Genomic DNA, 21,064 nt, shown 5'->3' with positions numbered 1-21,064 from the left:
GTACTGGGGAAAGCTCCCCTAAGTTCAACTAAATGTATAGTGGTGTTGAACGAAGTATTGTTGACCCCTCCCCTGGCCAACCCCCTGATCAAGCCTAGGCAATATAAGACACCTGTGCTCCTTTGTTCTCTCTCTGCTTCTTGATATGTCCTTGCTGTGGTTGTGACTGTTTGTTGCTCCAGTTATGTAAAAAAAACACTTTTAACACATTTCTAACTTAAACTGTTTATTACCTGTTATTTGAAACACTTTCAGGAAAGCCTTTTTGCCTCGCCTATCTTGTGACTGGTGAATATGTCACGTAATGCCCCATCTCAAAGGTGATGAGTAGGTTCAGGTTTTAAAGATATTTGAATTAGTGCTGTCAAACAATTAACATATTTAATCGCAATTAACCGCATTAATGTCATAGTTAATTAGCAATTAATCGTACATTTTCATTATTCTAAATGTCTCTTGATTTCTTTTTGTCCCATTATTTACTCCTCATTTTAATGCTCTTATCAACATGGAAATGTGGCTTGGCTTGTTTTGTGCAAATGTTTTTTTTATCAAAAGCAACCTTGATACTGTAGTGTTCAATTTCACACGTAACATTCTCACATGGAGCAGTCATTCACATTTGGAGAAAAAAATCTCTCAAAATGTAACACTGTCCATCAATAAAAGGGTGAAAAAAAAAATACTTTGACGAAGGGGTGGAGAATCTGCATCAGCTGTGTGCTTGACCATCAAGTGGTATTTCAGACTGGACGTGCTGCAATGATGGCTCAGTTCACACTTTGGTCTGGTCAATGGAACAATGTGGCAACTTTTAAAACGTAAACTTTCCATTCAGAATCTTATTGGCATCCATTTCGGCGTCTCACGCTTGTCATCCACTCAAAAAGTAACGTTACTACTCTTTGGCCGGCTAGCAAGCCCAAACAAGTGTGTGTGACTTGCCTGTTGTTTTGTTTCCGGTCTAGCTAGATCCGGTGTGGTGTTGTGGTTTTTCTAATGTTACTAGTTGTTGCAAAAGAATGTGGAAAAAAACTATGTTTGCTAGGCCAAAAAGAACGTTAATCACCCAATAAAAAAATTGACACAGTAAAAATGAGTCTGTGTTAATGCCTTTAGTAACTCGTTTAACTGACAGCACTAATTTTAATACATTATAAGGTTGAGCCTGGCTAAATGTACTCCCTCTACCCACCTCATTTCCAGGTTCCCCCTGCTTGTAGAGCACTGTTGTTTGGTGCTTGATTTTCCTTTGCTTTAGGTTTTTAGTCTGGTTTCTAGAGGTCTCTCCTTGGTTTATTTAGGTTACTCTGGGCTGAATTTTCATTATATTTTAGCATTTATATTAACACTGTTTTTAATGGTAATTGTAACAAAAAAAATTGTATCCCTCTTCCTATTTAATGAAGTTCTTGTTTGCTCATTAACCTTTCTTTTTCTTTCAGCAGTTCCAGCCTCTGCCTGTTTTGATGTATTTGCTTATTAGAAATAATAACATTTGTTACACTTAAATAGGTCTTTGCTTCTTCAGTAAAGAATTTGCATGCCTTTTCACTCCATTTTTGTAATTAATCAAGGTTCACATTGTGTTTCCTATGGTGCAATTCTCTGTATGTGGAGTTGTTGGTTCTCTTGAACCAGTGAATTTCCACTTGCGGCTATATCAATTATTTGTAATCTTTGGTTGAGGCTCAAATTGCCATGAGCTGAAAATGATGTGCATTAGTTCCCAATAAATATGAGCCCACTCAGCCACACGGTGTTGCTATAATTAAGGCTTAAACGTGATTTTTAAAAGGTCACGAAGACCTGAACCTATGTTAATTTTTGTCAACATCCAAAAAGGGGGTCAAAATGCTTGGACTTATTATATTGCTGAATTAATTGTATTGTTGAAAGAGTTGTGTGCCTAATCTTACTTATTTTTCAATACAAAATTAAACCAGCTGAAGTGACTTTCTTAGCTTGGTTAAAGACCAAAACCCTGGCTATATTTTTTCTTGCTATTTTTCGATATTTTCTTGCTATGTTTAAAATCGTAATAATATAGTATTGTGAAGTATTGGGATAATATCAAATCGTGGGGCCTCTGGTGATTCCCACCCCTATTAGCTGCAATTACCTGTGTAGCTGTCCTATTACCTGACTTAGCCCTGAAGCCTCCTCAATCAGTCTCAGAGGTTCTTGTTGTGGTTGAAAAGAAAATTACCTCCTAAGTCCTTTTCCCAAACTTGGATGGTAAACGAGGTCAAGGAAAGATGTGAAGATTAATTTAAAAGGAATTAGGAAAAGACAACCACGGTGCGAGGGGAATCCAATTGCCCTTACACTCAGCTGTAATCATGTGACAGCGAATGTTATTGACGTGGGTTTGCCGGTGAAACTACAATGTTCCAAAGGTGGAGAATAGAAAGCACATCTGGATGTGGACAACCCGGTGAAAAATATTACGATCACCACACTATTCTTATTGTGCATTAACTACTATGTCTGTTCATGTGAAGTACCCACTGCATGTCATTTTGTCATTATAAAGCACTGAGCTGTAGGCTGTTTCTTGTATTAAACCACATTGTGCGCTATTAGCTACTATAAACATGAATCAGTATCTGTGATGAAAATTTCCTTCACAGCTTCCTGTTTTTACAAGAGACACGTCACTATCAAATAGCACTAACAGTTACTGGCGCTCCCAGTGAACACAGCCGGCCGGGGTCAATCACAGCTTCCTAAACTGACAGGTCACTTTGACGACAGGAAATACAGTACCCATAGGTGGTTACCTTTCCAGGTTTGGCTACTGGCACCCCTTTACTTTAATTATTTCTGACACCATTATAAAAGCATTTGGCAGTGAAATCAAACTTTATGAAAAGGCCAAATGGTTCCACTTTTTAGTTTTTTTCATTATCTATTTATCCTTTTATTAAGGATGATATAATTGTAACTCAATCACTGCGCATTTTAAATCCGTTCAAAAGATGTCTAAGTATTTCTATTCACTCACCAATAATACATAATCATTTTTTGCAACCATCCCTAATGGACAGTGGCTTCAAAATTTGGTATGACAAGGGAATTCATAGTATTGAGGACCTGTATGATACTTTTGCTAGCTTTGAAGAACTATTAAGAAAATTCGGTCTGACCAATAATCAATTTTTGTGATCCTTGCAAATTAGAGATTTTACTCTAATTTTTATGTTTTATGTTTGCCAATTGTCCTACCCCCCCCATCTCCTTCCTGTTTGGATTCCCTATAAAAGGTCATTATGCTGAATAAGAGCAAAATATAATTTATTTATTCCCATATCATGGACAGCTGCAACCTCTCTATTTCACATATTAGAGTGGGAAAATGAAACTTGGGGACACAGCTGTCTGATGGGGAATGGGATATGGCTCTAACTAGAGTCCAATCTTCTTCCATATGTTCCAGACATTCTTTAATACTGTTTAAAGTGTTACACAGGTTGCACTTCTCAAAAGCAAGAATATTTCCAAACATAGACCCATTATGCGATAGATGTAAACAGACGCCAGCTACTTCCTATCATATGTTCTGGTCTTGTCCGAAGCTTGTTCCTTTCTGGTCATCCTTTTTTGAAGTAATGCTTATGCTTATAACATCTCACCTTCTCCCTTGGTTGATGTTTTTGGTTGTTTTTTTGATACAATGGGATCTGTTCCCCTTGCTCCTTTGCAGAGGGTCATTGCCTTTTCCTCCTTATTAGTGAGACACATGATTTTATTTAAATGGATTTTTCTTTAATCTTTTGTCCGTCTGTTGTCTGGGCCAAGTCTGTCAGGTTGATTTTGGGTTTTGTCTGTCTTTGTCCTTTTTTTGTTGTGATTGTTTTTCTATGGTTACTTGTTAAATAAAGAATATGATTGTTTATTTGATAACTGGAAATGTACAAAAAAAGTGTTTAAAAAAAAAAAAGAGAAAGAATTAGAAGGTAAAACCAAACGCGCATAAACGAGATTAAGCGAAGAATTTCACAGTATGGTCCAAGAAACCTGACTCAATTAAATTCCAATACAATAATAGTCTATCTCAGAAGGTAGAATTCAATTTATTCAGGGCTTGACAAAATTATTTTGAATCGGGAGACAAAGCAGGAAAATAACTCGTTAGATACATTAAACAGAGGTACAGTAACTGGCTTCCTCATTTCTGCTGGTAGATCCAATTTTGGAAATGTTTTGGTGCAGTGGATATGAAATATGCCTTTGGTGTGGGAGATCTGGGTTCAAGTCCCTTTGCAATACGTCAACCAATGTGTCTCTGAGAAAGACATGTAAACCATAGTTGTTTCTGAGTCGTGCAGCCTTCGACATATAGCAATTATAAGTTCCTTTGGATAAAACTGATATCTATAAGTCATTATCTACCTCTACTGATGAAGAAATGTGTTCCTTTATAGTCACTAAGGCTTTCCAAACTGACAAAAGAGCAAAGAGAACTTCTTGGTGCAGATTTGACTATATGTACATGTTCATGTTGCAAATTGTGTGTTTTATGTGTCATGTTGTAATGAAAAAATGTTAACCATAAAAAGAAAAAACTGTTTTGAGTACTTGTTTTACCACTGTCAATACCAACATTGAACTCTTAAAACATTTTAGTACAATTTAAGTCAATTAAAATATATATATATATATATATATATATATATATATATATATATTTTTTTTTTTTAATTCAGGCTCATTTCTGTATCAAATATCAAGTTACATTGAACATTTCAGTTGTCATTTTTGTCAAACTGATTTCACATACAATTTTATAAGACATTATCTGATGTATCTCATCATAATCTGATGAAAAAAACAGTTGTCCACAGACAGACGTGAAATAAGCACAGAATATTGACTGCCCTGCTGTTATACAAACATGAACTAATCAGTGACATTTTCCTGGTTCAAGGGACTGAAGACAGTCTGCGATTGAAACACTGATGTATGATTAGATTAATTTACTTATCAATCAAAAGCACCAGGGCAGTTCTGGATCACTCTGGCACACTTTAATCCAGGGCTGAATTGCAGCTTTGTTGTCACTAGTCCTCAGCGGAGGTTGCCTATTTGTGGATGCATCGTTTGCATTAAGCAACATGGGAGAGAGGTGTGGAATAGCTCATCAGCAGTGCCAGGTGAGTTAATTGACAAAACTGGTGCCATCAAACATTCAACACATTAATTTTATGGAGACAGACACTCTTATTGGTTTATTCTCCTCCTATGATGGCTGTGGCTCAGGTAATAGAGCTGTTGTCTTCCAATATATATATATATATATATATATATATATATATATATATATATATATATATATATATATATATATATATATAGATAATAATACAATACCGTTCAAAAGTTTGGGGTCACATTGAAATGTCCTTATTTTTGAAGGAAAAGCACTGTACTTTTCAATGAAGATAACTTTAAACTAGTCTTAACTTTGAAGAAATACACTCTATACATTGCTAATGTGGTAAATGACTATTCTAGCTGCAAATGTCAGGTTTTTGGTGCAATATCTACATAGGTGTATAGAGGCCCATTTCCAGCAACTATCACTCCAGTGTTCTAATGGTACAATGTGTTTGCTCATTGGCTCAGAAGGCTAATTGATGATTAGAAAACCCTTGTGCAATAATGTTCACACATCTGAAAACAGTTTAGGTCGTTACAGAAGCTACAAAACTGACCTTCCTTTGAGATGATTGAGTTTCTGGAGCATCACATTTGTGGGGTCAATTAAACGCTCAAAATGGCCAGAAAAAGAGAACTTTCATCTGAAACTCGACAGTCTATTCTTGTCCTTAGAAATGAAGGCTATTCCATGCGAGACATTGCTAAGAAATTGAAGATTTCCTACAACGGTGTGTACTACTCCCTTCAGAGGACAGCACAAACAGGCTCTAACCAGAGTAGAAAAAGAAGTGGGAGGCCGCGTTGCACAACTGAGCAAGAAGATAAGTACATTAGAGTCTCTAGTTTGAGAAACAGACGCCTCACAGGTCCCCAACTAGCATCTTCATTAAATAGTACCCGCAAAACACCAGTGTCAACATCTACAGTGAAGAGGCAGCTGCGGAATTCTGGGCTTCAGGGCAGAGTGGCAAAGAAAAAGCCATATCTGAGACTGGCCAATAAAAGAAAAAGATTAAGATGGGCAAAAGAACACAGACATTGGACAGAGGAAGACTGGAAAAAAGTGTTGTGGACGGATGAATCCAAGTTTGAGGTGTTAGGATCACAAAAAAAACTTTGTGAGACGCAGAACAAATGAAAAGATGCTGGAAGAATGCCTGATGCCATCTGTTAAGCATGGTGGAGGTAATATGATGGTCTGGGGTTGCTTTGGTGCTGGTAAGGTGGGAGATTTGTACAGGGTAAAGGGATTCTGAATAAGGAAGGCTATCACTCCATTTTGCAACGCCATGCCATACCCAGTGGACAGCGCTTGATTGGAGCCAATTTCATCCTACAACAGGACAATGACCCTAAACACACCTCCAAATTGTGCAAGAACTATTTAGAGCAGAAGCAGGCAGCTGGTATTCTATCGGTAATGTAGTGGCCAGCGCAGTCACCAGATCTGAACCCCATTGAGCTGTTGTGGGAGCAGCTTGACCGTATGGTACGCAAGAAGTGCCCATCCAACCAATCCAACTTGTGGGAGCTGCTTCTGGAAGCGTGGGGTGCAATTTCTCCAGATTATCTCAACAAATTAACAGCTAGAATGCCAAAGGTCTGCAATGCTGTAATTGCTGCAAATGGAGGATTCTTTGACGAAAGCAAAGTTTGATGTAAAAAACATCTTATTTCAAATACAAATCATTATTTCTAACTTTGTCAATGTCTTGATTCTATTTTCTATTCATTTCACAACGTATGGTGGTGAATAAGTGTGACTTTTCAGGAAAACACAAAATTGTTTGGGTGACCCCAAACTTTTGAACGGTAGTGTGTGTGTATATATATATATATATATATATATATATATATATATATATATACATATACACACATACATATATATATGCCATCCATTTATTTGTCATTGCAGGTTGCAAACAAGAAATTAAAACAGGAGAACATTTTCTCATTGTTTGATAACATTAAAAGTAAACTCAAATGACCAATGGGGTACCTTCATCACTCACTCAGTGACTCACTCAGTGACAGACTTGCTCAGACCGCTTGGCCCCCCGCTTTACCGCGGTCCAACCAATTACTACCAGGAAGTACTGACCTGACCAGGTTGAGCATCATGGTCTCTATGCTGGCCTGTCCCAAGTGTTCAGAGCTGCCCTCTGTATGGTTATCTAACAGATTCTTCATGATGGCTATGGTCTGCTCCACAAACTGGGTGTTATTGTCATTGATAGGAACCTGTAAAATAGAGAAACAATGAGTACATATCAGATTAAGCTATATAAAAATAATACAAAACTGACCATGGAAAGAATAAGAAATTGTGCAGATTTGGAAAGCTGAACAAGAAGGCCATGAAATGATGAGGAACAGATGCCAAATATGGCCTGAGAAACCACAGATTCATATCAGTCTTTGAAAACCTAATTTATACATGGATTACTACTTTTTGTATTGCTCCAACAATGTATCAATACTGACAGATTTGGGATGAGGTTAATATTTACAACACTCATCAATTACATTTCTTTTTTTACTAATCTTGAAAAAGCCAAACTGTAAGTTTGAAGGGTAACACTTTAAAGGCGTGTGCATAAGACCGACATGACAGTGGTCATTAACATGAAACTGTTGTCATAGAGAACTAAAATGTTAGCATGATGGCGGGTGAACATAACACATTCAATGCTACTGGCTATTTTAAATGCCAATCAATATCCACGACGCGACAAGTCTCTCCCTAGCTTCCTGTTTTTGTTTTCAATCCCAATCAAATAGCACTCTGCAGCCGGAAGGGACCAAACACAGCCTCCAAAACTGTCTGAGAGGAGGCCAGTTTGACGACAGAAAATACAGTACCCATAGGTGGTTTTCTTTCCAGGTTTGGCTCCTGGCACTCAAGTTATGTTGTGTGTATTGTGTCATAACACAGACATTGCTGTTTTGGTTAATTTGTCATAACACAAACAATACACACAACAAGGCTCCAACTGGTTCAGAACTCAGCTGCACGTCTCATCACCCGCTCCACATCCTGGCACCACATCACTCCGGTCCTAAAACAGCTTCACTGGCTTCCCATCTCTCACCGGATCACATACAAGATCCTGGTCCTCACCTACAAAGCCATCCACCACCTTGCCCCGTCATACCTCACTGTCCTGCTCTCCCCCTACCAACCTTCACGGGCCCTCAGATCCACCACAGCCGGTCTCCTCTATGTCCCCAAGTCAAAGCTCCGCAGTTTTGGGGACCGAGCCTTTTCCAGGGAAGCTCCAAGGCTGTGGAACTCCCTCCCCCATGAGATCCGCATCTCTGAGTCCCTCACCATTTTTCAGTCCTGTCTGAAGACCCATCTTTTCGGTTCTGCCTATCCTTAGTTTTTTTATTTTTTTTAAATAAACACTGTCTCTACCCTGTTAAGCGACTTTGAGCTCGGAAAAAGCGCTATACAAATTCAATTTATTATTATTATTATTATTAAGTCAAACAATGCAAACTTTGCATCTAAAGTAATTTATCGAATGACACTTAATGACAACATTTATAAATAGCCCTTCATGTTTATAACAGTGTCATGTCAGACTTATGCACATTTCTCAAATAAAGAGTTACCGTTTGAAGTATTCTTATATTATTGTGCCATAGTTCCACTCACCAGTCCCTGGGTGTCAAAGAACTTGCCAATGCTGTTCCTCAGCTTGTTGAAGAGCATTGGGTAGAGGGCAGGGCTGAGCTCCAGCCCCAGTAGGTCTTTCACATTTGTGTGAACATGGAAGCCTCTGTCATGACCACACACCAGCAGGGCCAGCAGCCGGTCCAAGAAGCGACTGACTGGTGTCTCGCTGGAAGCCGATGAGGAGCAGGAGGATGTTGAGGCCACAGGGTTGGATATACCACAGGGGTCCATGGAGATCATGGAGTGTTTGCGCTCACTCATGGGGCCCATAGGTGGGCTGTAGGTCGCTAGGCTGGGGGTGCTGCGCTGCTGGAGACAAACACCACCCAGAGCACACAGGAAGCCTGTCATGTTGATCCACTCCTGCTGTGAGGGGACACAGAGACACTGAACTGCAGGAGCACAACACCAGAGAGGCTACATCGGTGAATGTATTACACGTGCGCTATACTCGCCCCGGCCTCCATGTCACACGCAAATTTAACGTCATGGGAGCGCCATATTTACACTTGCGCATGGGGGTTGCGACACCAGTTGCAGGGATGGCGCTAATGCAAAAAGGCTACCGACTTTGCAGTTTCTACAAATTTGAAGAAGAAAAAAAGGTAAACAATGGCAGAACTGGCAAAAGCATTGTCATCAATGCTTCAATTTGATCCAATGACCAACTTTGTCGCATCAAGTCTTTCATTCACCATAAAAGAACTAATCTTAGCCCGCTAGATTTACAAGATTGACATGCAGTCACTCAGAGTCCTGGCATCCGGTTGTCTGCAAACTCGTCCATGCTTCCTGTTTCCGCTCATGTAAAAAATAGACTGATGCGCTGCTCTCTGCTCTCACAAAATCGAAAGCTCCAAAACATCAAATGTGTTATTTGTATTAGGCCACTATATTAACACAATATCTACACACATGACATTTGATTGGAAACTAGTCTCACTTTGTCCCACAGCAACATTAAAATAGTTTAGATTTGGGTACATTGTTTCTCTTAATAATATATTTTAAGTGTCCATTTAATTACAATATTCAGATTCATCATAAATAATTGAACATGCACATGTACTTTAAGTTCCGTTAAAGAGGGGTGGAGGTGGGGTCACATTTGAGCATTTAAAAATGTACTTGAAAGTAACGCAGTATAATTTGTAACTGTGTAACTAATTTAGTTACCTTTTGGAAGAATTAACTGTAACTAATTACTTTTTAAAAGTAACTTGCTCAACACTGGTAAAGTTCATTTAATTTCTATAGTTCAATGTCACAGAAGTTGACAGAAATTCTAGCCGTCACCTTTTTTTTTTAGGTAGTAACATAATATAGCTAAAGACTCAAACTGAAATAAGTTAAATTTATTTTTTATTAGTTCTTTAACCTGGCAATATAGTTTAGCTTTTCTTTAAGATTTTAGTTTTTATTGTTAGTTTCACTGCTTATTTTCATTTTTTGTTTAATATAATAACCCTAGTTTAAGATAGCTACTAGCTAATGGTAGGCTAACGTTACCTCAAATAGGTTATAATAATAATTTCATGGATGTATTATATTGATTGTGACACAGGAAAGCATTCAGTCCAAAATGGCGAACGCACTGTCAGCGCGGCCTCTTGTGGCGATTGCGAGAGAGTGAGAGATAGTGGTGCGCAACAATTGGCTTGTTAGATCAAATTGTGGTCACCACTACGTTTTCTTTTCTTTGATTTTGGTAGTTGTTGCGTTTGGTGTAGTTTCATCATCCATACGACTCAAATTGGACTCGATGTTTTCTGTTGAGATGCTGAAGCATGGACGTTGTGCCGTTATTGTGGTAAGCTAGTTTGATTTTGCAGCAGACAACTGTTCAGAGTTTTTGTTTTAATTCCGTTTAAACTGATTCCCAAAGTTTTCTCCAGCCTGTCACTTCTCTTAGCCCCTTACACGCTTTCTTAATTTTGTAATCAGTCTTCATCATGAATGTATTAAGAGAACGGTCTTCAAGCGGGGATGTATGTGTCGCAAGCAGCGTCAGCCATGTGGGCGACAGTAATAATTCTCAGTGCGGAAACACCATGAGCGATACAACGTTAATAACATTAATTAAATAAAGCATTGAGGAAAATCATTTTGCATTGAGGATTTTTAGTAATCAAATTATTCGAGTTACTTGAGGATTCGTTTCAGCCCTTATCAAAAGCAACACACAATCGACGTCGACATCGGTCTTGAACTTGAATGTTAGGTGTCACGGCAGTGGCCTGCAGCTTTGCTATGACGACCAGCCACACTGCCTCACGCATTAGGCGGTACTAATTCTGCAATAGAAAATGAAGGACAGGGCACCACGTTGAGTCGAGCCAAGTCGAGCTGGTACTAAGCACCATTAGATACCCCTTTGGGACCCTACCATTTATATGTATAGTTAAACACAGAGCACAAATTCAACACTCCTCCAAGCTTCACCTAAATCAAATCCATGACTTCTTAGATTTCACATTTATTCAAAACTCCATTACTCAAAGGTACACAGGGAGATCCCCTGTAACAAGCTTACCTGCCCATCATCTGCCTTGTTTTTGGGGAAGTTGAGATTCTGTTTGGTGACCTGGTCCCATTTAGTATATGTGTCCTCCCAAGCCTGAAGGTGGAACCAACGGAAAATCAACTAGAGATTAACAATATGGCAAAAACAGAGGTGACAGAAAACTGAGCAATGAATGATGCTTACTTGACATTATATTTTTGTAAGTATATAGGTTTAAATTTGAATTATGGAAGTCAACTGATTAAATAATTGGCAATTAATTCAGTGTGGCACAAAGCTGTGCTTCAAACGTAAACCCGCCTACATATGATCAGCGGTAATACCGCGAGGTAGAGTGCAGACTAGAGTATAGTGTGGACGCTTAATATGCAAAGTGCAGTGCAAGCATACGTCCTCATTGCTTGTGGCTGCCTCACATACAGTTGTTATCTCATTGGTTGTGCTTTGAAAGGTCAGTAACAAGGTCAAAGTTGAAATAATTTAACTTTTGGTGGCTATTTCGAGCGGAGCACCACGCTAAGGGCAGCGCTTCCTCTTAGTTGTCCCCACCACTCTCCCCATAGTAAAATAATGGCACAGCCAGCACAGGGATCATCATCCTTATCATCAGATCATGTGTCCCCGGCTTAGAGACAGATGTTTATAACATGATACACTTCAGTCATAACCAATCATAAGAAAACTAGCGAAAATGACTTTGAGTGTTATAGTGGTAACTTTGATAGCCCTAATTTGAACTTAAAATTGAAACATTGTTGCATTGAGCTAAACTGTGCCATAATGTGCAACAATGATAAATGTAACTAAATGGCTTTTCTAAAAAAAAGTGACGCTTGCATCTGACTGTGATCCTAAAGTTTATGCGTCAGGAGAGATCATTTAAGTTGTCTCTCCTGTCAAATATCTCAGTAGTGTCCTTGACAGCACCTTGTCTAGTCCTTCAAAAAACAAGTGGATAATGTAATTCAAATGAACAAAATAGAATCTGACTAATTATAGGTACATAAGAAGCTGCAAAAGGTACAACACTTAAGCCCAGTATCTTTGTGTACAAACAGGCTCTTAAAGTGTTAGCTGGAAAACCCAATACCTACCATGATTGCAACATGACTGACAGATGACATCCTTAGTTGGAAAACTAATTAAATACACAAAAATCAGCCTAATATTCAAGATCCTAAATGGCAAGACACCTCCACCACTCAACACTTTTTTTAAGCAGAAACATTCAAACAATGGCCAGGGCCCAACAATCTGGCACTGAAAGTGCTAGGAACCTATTGTTTTTGTATTGCTTATAATGGCCCACTGAAAATGTGAGAAAGCTATTGTTTTTTAAGTAATTATTATTATTGTTAGGGCCCGAGCACAAAGGATTATTATTATTATTTAAATGCTGGGCAATATAATTTTTGAGTGGCTTGGGATGTTCTGCAATGACTAGGTTTGGTTCTGGTCGGCAAGGTCCATTGTGCCCCCAATCACACGCAAGGGTTGGGAAAACGTTCCTTTGATCTTTACAAAATTTGACGGGAGCTTTGCTTTCATCTTGAGAAACATATTCCATTTTTATTAAATGTTTTCTTCAAACGGGAAATCAGCCAGCTTGGATTTTGTGCGTTCATTCTAATTTTATGAACAAATGTTTGAGGAACACAAACACTCAAAAATAGGAATATTCAAAAGCTTGGCTGATGATGTCATAGATCAAAGATGTAATGACACCCTTTTTACACTCTTTACAGGTATGGAACATTGTAACTTTTCTTAAAGGTCCCATGACATGGTGCTCTTTGGATGCTTTTATATATGCTTTAGTGTTCCCCTAATACCATATCTGAAGTCTCTTTCCAAAAATTCAGCCTTGGCGCAGAATTATAGCCACTCGAGATAGTCCCACAATGAGCTTTCCTTAGTATGTGCCATTTCTGAGTCTGTAGCTTTTGAGGAGGAGAGGGAGGGGCAAGGTGGAGGCTGGGGCTTTGGCCTTGACCAACCACCACTTTGCTCGTTTGAAAGCCATGATGTCTCTCTCTCATGGGTGGGCCAAATTCTCTGGGTGGGCAGCAGAGAAAATGGAGGTAACCTTGCCCCTTGCTTTGCTTTCCAAATTCGAAGATTCCAGATTGGCCCATCTAAGCTTTCATTTTCTCAAAGTCACTGAGGGACCATAGGCAGGCTGGGGGAACTCATTTTAATGTTAAAAAAAACCTCAAAGGGAAATTTTCATGCCATGGGACCTTTAAAGCAACACTAAATTGTCCATTACTGTTACCATTATTCGTATGTCTCATTCGAACTACAGATCGGCTACCTGCGCTGGCAAACTTGCACCAAAATAATGAACCTTAAAATAATGTTTCCAAAATTGTTTAAATTTGTAACAGGGTGAACGGCCCTCTATCGGCTATGACCACACTATGCAAGTTTGTCAGATCTGGTAGCGGATCTGTAGATCGAATGAGAAATAATGAGACAGTAAAACAGCAGTAATGGACAAGTCCGCTTCCGACCTGTAGGGGGACCAAAGTGGAAAAGTTCTTTAGTGTTGCTTTAAGAGTATTCAACAGATCCGTCTCAAATTGGGTCAGCAGCATGTCAAGACTTTCACAACGTCAAACGGCAAAGCTTTTTGTATTTTTGTAGAATGGTGAATGTTTTACCATAACACAGGAAGGTTTTTACTAGGGATGAGTGAGTACAGCATTATTATCTGTATCTGTTTACCACATGAATTATCTGTATCTGTATTTGTACTCAGACTGAGCAGGGCCTAACCCGGCAGTGGACAGAACTTAACCCAGAAGTGGGTCGGGTCGTCTTGAAATGGGCGTAGCTTTATGTTATTTTAAGCATGCAATTGATATGTGTTGATCAGAAATTGTTTTATTGATTGCTGATTAGAAAACTATTTAAATGACAGCATCAGCATTGAGCTTCAGATCAATGGTGTTGTCATGGTAATAAACAAACTATATACAGAACAAGTTTTGCAACAATGAATACAACACATGCGGTTGCAATTATAAAGTAAAATGTAATGAACAAGAGTTTTCATACTCAATATAACTTTCTTTTTTTAACTTTTGATTTTTATATGATCAGTGTGATTTTTTTTGTTTTGGTTCTTTTTTTTTTATTTCCACACCAGGTATGTGTGAGTGTGTGTGAGTAAGAGACAGAGAGAGAGAGAGAGAGAGAGAGAGAGAGAGAGAGAGAGAGAGAGAGAAAGAGAGAGAGAGAGAGAGAAAGAGAGAGAGAGAGAGAGAAAGAGAGAGGGGGGGGAGAGACTGTGTTCTACGGCTCAAATAAGCATGTGTGTGCGTGTGTGTGTGTGTGTGGGGGGGGGGGGGGTGTGACTATCACAGACCCAGACACCGTCAGCTGAGGAGTTTTATTCAATACAAGGACAGATATTGACTCGTATTATTCGTATAATACTTGTACTCGGCAAAAGTGCTTTATCCGTACCGGATACTTGTTTCAGCCGAGTATCCGGCTCATCCCTAGTTTTTACATAGTCCAATCTGCCCCAAATTTCACATGCTGGATGAAGATGTCTTGAGGAGTGGACTCTTATTCAGCATGTAAAATTTGGGTGCAGAATGTGGATACTGTTGATGTATTACTGTAATGATATCGTGCTGCTCTCTGTTGCCCTGCCTGTCTTCTTGAGAATGCTTATTTTGTTGCTGTTGCTGTCTTTATGGCATCTTGTCTTCTGTCTGTGAATCTTAACCCATACTAATGTCCTGCTGTTTAAAGGTGCACTGGTCTCAAAACATTTTACAGAAAGGACCACAGTTGAAAATTTGCTGGCAGGCTAACACAGACACATTTACATAAATGTTGATTAATGTGCATTGTCGTAATAAATCAAAGTGAAAATGAAATGAAACTAACTGAAATGTTACCTCAATGTTTCCTGGTGTAGGGTGCTCTATCCTCCTTAGCAAGGCCATCACCCTCTTTGCAAGGTGGACCGGCCTGTGGAAACAAGACCAAAACTGTTATCTATATCAGCTAATATCCACAGTCTGGAATCTGAATTTGGTAGATGACATCCTTTTGGGCATTTGCACCAGCATTATTTCAAGTCAGTAACACTAAGCTCAGTGCTTCTCTTCCATTGAGAGGGCATCTTTCCTAAAGTAGAATTACCGCTTTCCAGTTGAATGCTTCCGCCACCTACTCAAGTTGCAGTTTGCATCCACATAAGTCACCGGAAATTAGCAGATACGTGGCTCTTAACAAATTGTTTGGTAAATTACATACCAATATGCATCCGGCATGCTCTTCTATAGTTTTAAGTACTTCTAAGGCTCACTTATGACCCACAAACCATTTTTTAAATGTAGATGAGATGCACATGAAGACGTGACCCTGGAACACACAGCCAGATGTTTTGGTCCTGTCCATGACTGTAGTACTTCTGTTTTTTTAGCAGTCTCTCATTCTGTCCAGAGAATTCACCAGTGTTTTGTTGCTGGTGTTAACATTCCTTCTGATGCAAATTTAAAAAATGTTCTAGAGAAATGCACTACTTTTTTTTTCTTCTTGTAAAGGTACTACAAAGGCATTTCATTGTGTAACCCTGTGCTGTAAAGGACAATAAATGAACCTTGTATGAGGCACTAATCCTAAACCACTGACGGCCACATTCGGGGTCCTCCTCCAGCACTTCACAATCACAGCTGACTAAGCTGAGGCCTTCTTCACATTTCTTGCTCAACAACCAAAGTATCCTAAGAATGAAAACCCGCACCAACTTCTCATCAATGCTGACAAAGACAGATAATGGCACATATCAAACTGCAAAAGCCACTCAAAGCTTTCTATGAAGCCTGTCTCTATAATGCATTTTTCACACAGTTATGTGTTATAATCTGCTAAGAACGCTCTATAAGTATAGTTATAAGCATTTATGAATAATCATAATGCTTTATAACTATAATCATAACACATTATAAAGCTTTTTTATAATGACTTTAGTACTTTCTTGAAATTTGAAAACAACTTTTTACTACCAAAGAGATCCATGTTACTGTAATATTCTACAGGAAGGAATGTGATGTGAATATTTATCTATGCTAACATTATTGTTAATGGATTTTATACTCTCACTAGAGAGTGAGCATTGCAAATATTATCAGGACCATATGTAACATGCAAACATACAATCCTTCAAAATGGAATGAAAAATTTAAATTGCATTATATACACAAAGTGACCAGCAATTATACTGTTTTATGATACCTGACTTTATAAGTCATTTTAAAAATGCTTTATAATGTGTTATGATTACAGTTTTAAAGCATTATGATTATTCATAAGTGCTTATTTCTATATTTATAGAGCATTATAAGCAGATTGTAAAATATTATAACTGTTTATAATGCATTATAAAAACAAGCTTCATATAAAGTGTGCCAAAATTTTGAACACTGGATAATTCTCTATTGATATTAGCATATTCTACCCTATATTATTACATTGTTCTTCTTTTTTCCTTTATAGCAAGATATTTCTTAATGGAAGTGAACATATGCATATTGGTAATGTTGATGTGTGTCATGAAAGAATGTGATGATTGTTAATTTGTTGATTTATAGTCTGAAAATACAATAAATTCAGTGAATAAATCAACAGTATGTCAAAAGGTGAGATGCAGTGCCGAACAAGTTATAATATGTAAGGTAAGAAAATTAATCAACTCAGCCTGAAGAGTGGGGGACCAGCAGTACTGACCTGTTGCCATCATGTTGCTGACGGAGGCCAGTTCACTGAAGGTGGCGTAGTTTGGTAGGATGTTCTGGACTGGCACCTCGTCAGCAGCGCTGCGGATGTCAGCCTCCTCACAGAGGTGGCGAAAACACGACATGGCCACTAGCACTGCCTCTGTGTCTTGACTCCACAGGAACATGTAGAGACAAACTTCTAGCTTTGTCTGCGCTTGCCGACAGATGGGGATACCACCACCCATAGTGGCACACTCCTAGAACAATTAAGGGCCAAAACTACATTTCAGGCTGGGGACACACCAGGAAGCGGCAAAGAACTATTGGCAATAAAGGCTGACTTTTGCGTTGCCTCTTGGTGACTTTGTCTTGGCCAAAAAGTTACAATTGAACACACCGCAAAGACTACAGCCGGCAGCCAACTAACATGTATTATCTGCGCCTTAGAAAAAAATAACTCTCCTCTATTTTGACACCAATACTATCAGATGATACTAAGATGAGAAACTAGAAGATCCTGTGTGTGCCCTCTTGACTCCAGTCGCTTGCTTTCCTTACGTTTATTTGTCTTGTCATGCTTTGATTTGCTTAAGATGAACAGCCAATCAGAGTTCCTCTTAACGACCACGCCCCCAGGAAGTGTGCCTGGCTTTTAAGACAATTTGACATAGTGGCCAAAGAAATGAATTACAACTTCTGCGTCCTTCACGTAATGCCATGGGACCCACAAAGGCTTTTTAGAATAGACTTACATGGGGAAGTAGATCAGTGGCATAATTTGAGAGTCACAACCCCTGAAAAATAACAAGCTTCACAACCAGAATTTGATCTATGCGGTCTGATTACATTTGGAAAGTCTAGAAGAGCCATACGATGAAATAATTGTATCCCATTCATGTTAGCGGAGCATAAAATGTAGCTGGCAGAAGTATTTAACAGCGGAAACGCAATGCCTCTGGAAGCGCCACGAATGGCCGTGAAGTGTAGATTTGTGCCTGGCTGTTTACAAAATCTGTGTGTGTCATTTTGTCTGTCCGTCCGTCGGCCTCTCTTTCCATGTGCCTGATTGTGTGTCTGCTGAGGCACAGTTGAGAAGTCAAGACAGCCAAAATCACCATAAACCTGGGTGTTTTAATTTGAAATTTGTTTTATTTTGTAAAGTATCCGACTGCACTGTTGCTTTCCTGTATGTGATTACCTGGCTGACATATTCACGGAAGAAATAGAAGAGACGTTGAAATAATCGCTGCAGTGACCTGATCACAGTTGAGCCCCATAGTGCAGAAGCAGTGCCTATCATCTGGGTAATCTTATATGTGGCAGATTAACTTTTTGGGCTCTATGTGTGACTTAGGAATGAGCCTATAAAGCTGTATCAGGTCCTTATCATACATCTATGGCTCCAACGCAGTAGATGCTAGATTGCACCTGATACACGTGTCATTGTCAACATGGTGGTACTGTGCAAACATCGACACTTGGGCTTCAACACCATTAAACAAACAGTACTGCAGTGTTTATATTTTACATGTAACTACATACTATTATGTCAGGGAAACTTGTAATCTTGGTTGCCGATGTTGTTAATGATTTCCCCCCAATTTAAGATCACAGTTCGGTTGGAACATGTTTGATTGTGTAGTTTTTTTTAAGAAGCCTTTATTGATGGTTTTGCTGATCCAATGTAACAGCAAACTGTCATTCCACTACATGTATCTCCTTGCTAAAGTCAGGGAAACCTGTAATCTTGGTTGCCGATTTTGTTAAATTTTCAACAACAACACCAGGTGTGGCTAGGAGACTCATTCAAGATCTAAAGCAGCTGGGTAATGGCCTTTCCTCCTGAGAGACTTAAGAGGAGCTTCCTAAATGATAACTCTGAGTAAGCACATGCCCCCACCCCGTCACATAGACATACACTTGTACCCGGTACGATTTCATCTGACAAATTGATTGATTGATTGATTGTTGAATGGCATTAAAACCCAAGTGTTGACACCTATGCAGTATACCCGTGTTGACTTGTGTGGAGCAATGCACACTTACACGTTGACCCAACTTTGGCAGATGACAGTCTGGTTGGTGTGTCAGGGCTTTTACACTTAGGGTTTTCTCACAGACAGTGAGCCACTCTAAATCTTAAAACGTTTTGAGCATTCACATCACCAAGAATATGCTTCAAACTTCTTTAAAGAAGACTACACAGCTAAGTGGCCTATACCAATGTAACTTTCAGATTCTCATGATTGGCAGGTCTGTCATTACCTGTCTTTTAGTTAACTTTTTGGTACTAATAAAGCAGCCTGTTGGAACAGTCAAGAAACAGGACTGTACCTTGTTCTTGAGCAGAAACTTGTTCCTGCAGATAAGGATCTCCCTCAGCCATTTGAGAACTTCTGTGCCATTAATCATTTGCTGACCAATCAGTTTGCGGCAGATAAGGAAGAGCACCTGTGAACTGAAAAAAGAAGCAAAAAAGGAAGGAAATAATTATCATGAAAATGTCAAAAAAAAGTTAAGAACATTAAGTGGCATAAATATTTCCCGTCTTTAATATAACTAGTTTAGTGCCCAGTTAAAACATGCCATTGGCCACAGGCCCAGCAACCATTGGTCGATTGCTGGGCCTGTGGTATTGCTGCTTGCAACTTCCTTGAGAACCACTCATCTTATCAACTTCACACTCACACTGTGCTTTGATGCCTTTTGGAGATTTTTACATCTTTTCTTGGCTTCGTCATGCACATTAATAAAGTTTTTTACCTGGGGTGCCCACTGTAGGGCGGTGGAAGGAGCATTTTTGAGTGACTCTTAAAATCCAGCTAATACGCACTATGATGGAGGCAGAGTTGGAGGATGATGGGAGATTGTTGTCAATTTCCCTGGTGGAAGTCGCTGAGGTAGTTAAGCAACATCCAGAAATGCTGAAAACTCTGGGTGTTGACACGCCTCTTCAACATTGCGTGGAAGTCTGGGACGGTGCCCAGGGAAAAAAGGGGGACCAGAGGGTGTGTGCCAATTACAAGGGTATCACACTTCTCAGCCTCCCTGGTAAAGTCTACTCCAAGGTGCTGGAAAGGAGGGTTTGGCCGATAGTCGAACCTCGAGTTGAAGAGGAACAATGCGGATTCCGTCCTGGTCATGGAACAATGGATCAGATCTTCACTCTCGCAAGAATCCTGGAGGAAGCCTGGGAGTATGCCCATCGGTCTACATGTGTTTTGTGGATCTGGAGAAGGCGTATGACTGGGTCCCCCTGGACATACTGAAGGAGGTGCTGCGGGAGTATGGGGTGAGGGGGTCCCTTCTCAGGGCCATCCAATCTCTGTATGACCAAAGCGAGAGCCGTGTCTGGGTTCTTGGCAGTGAGTCAGACTCGTTTCAGGTGGGCTGCGCTTTGTCATCCATCCTGTTTGTAGTATTTATGAACAGGATATCGAGGCGTGGGGTGGGCATGGATTGCAGTTCAGTGGGCTGGGGATCTCATTGCTGCTTTTTGCAGATGATGTGGTCCTGATGGCATCATCAGCCTGTGACCTTCAGGACTCACTAGACAGCTGAGTGTGAAGTGGCTGGGATGAGGATTAGCACCTATAAATCTTAAGCCATGGTTCTCAGCAGGAAACCGATGGAGTGCCTTCCAGGCACGTCCAGCTGGGAGGAGGCCTCGGGGAAGACCCAGGACTTGGTTAATGTAGCTTGGGAAAGAGAAGTTTGGGACTGCAATTCACTTTTGCTTTATTTGAACAAAGCTTTATGCTGGAGAAATTATTTTTTTAAAGGTTTTTTCATATGGCCTGCTTCATCTCTTTGGCACACGGTCTGAGCCTACTGTTTAATACTTTATTGAAGTGCAATTTTGTTTACATCCATTTCATTTACTGCTTTGGTTGTGTGTGTTTTTTAATTTAATTTAATTTATTGTAATATTTCTGGGATAATTTATTGTCCAGC

At 39.5% G+C, this 21,064-nt stretch overlaps 1 protein-coding gene across 4 annotated transcripts in view; it reads right to left on the bottom strand.

Annotated features, from left to right (window-relative positions):
• Positions 1-21,064, bottom strand: part of nf1a (neurofibromin 1a) — a 256,060-nt gene that overhangs the window by 159,879 nt on the left and 75,117 nt on the right. For 2 of the 4 annotated variants that reach the window (XM_032506717.1, XM_032506735.1), the window contains exons 16-21: positions 19,445-19,568; positions 17,117-17,367; positions 15,287-15,359; positions 11,382-11,465; positions 8,828-9,214; positions 7,268-7,407 (exon numbers count right to left, since the gene is read on the bottom strand). In XM_032506717.1, the coding sequence (XP_032362608.1) occupies positions 7,268-7,407; positions 8,828-9,214; positions 11,382-11,465; positions 15,287-15,359; positions 17,117-17,367; positions 19,445-19,568 (1,059 nt within the window). Of the gene's footprint in view, positions 1-7,267; positions 7,408-8,827; positions 9,215-11,381; positions 11,466-15,286; positions 15,360-17,116; positions 17,368-19,444; positions 19,569-21,064 lie in introns of those variants that run through there. The other 2 variants (XM_032506726.1, XR_004328005.1) reach the window with 2 other exon arrangements.

This window comes from Etheostoma spectabile, chromosome 3 (genome assembly GCF_008692095.1).
Source record: "Etheostoma spectabile isolate EspeVRDwgs_2016 chromosome 3, UIUC_Espe_1.0, whole genome shotgun sequence".
Classification (NCBI taxonomy): Eukaryota; Metazoa; Chordata; class Actinopteri; order Perciformes; family Percidae; genus Etheostoma; species Etheostoma spectabile.
Note: the sequence above shows the minus strand (reverse complement) of the source record. Positions and strands in the feature narration are given on the sequence as shown.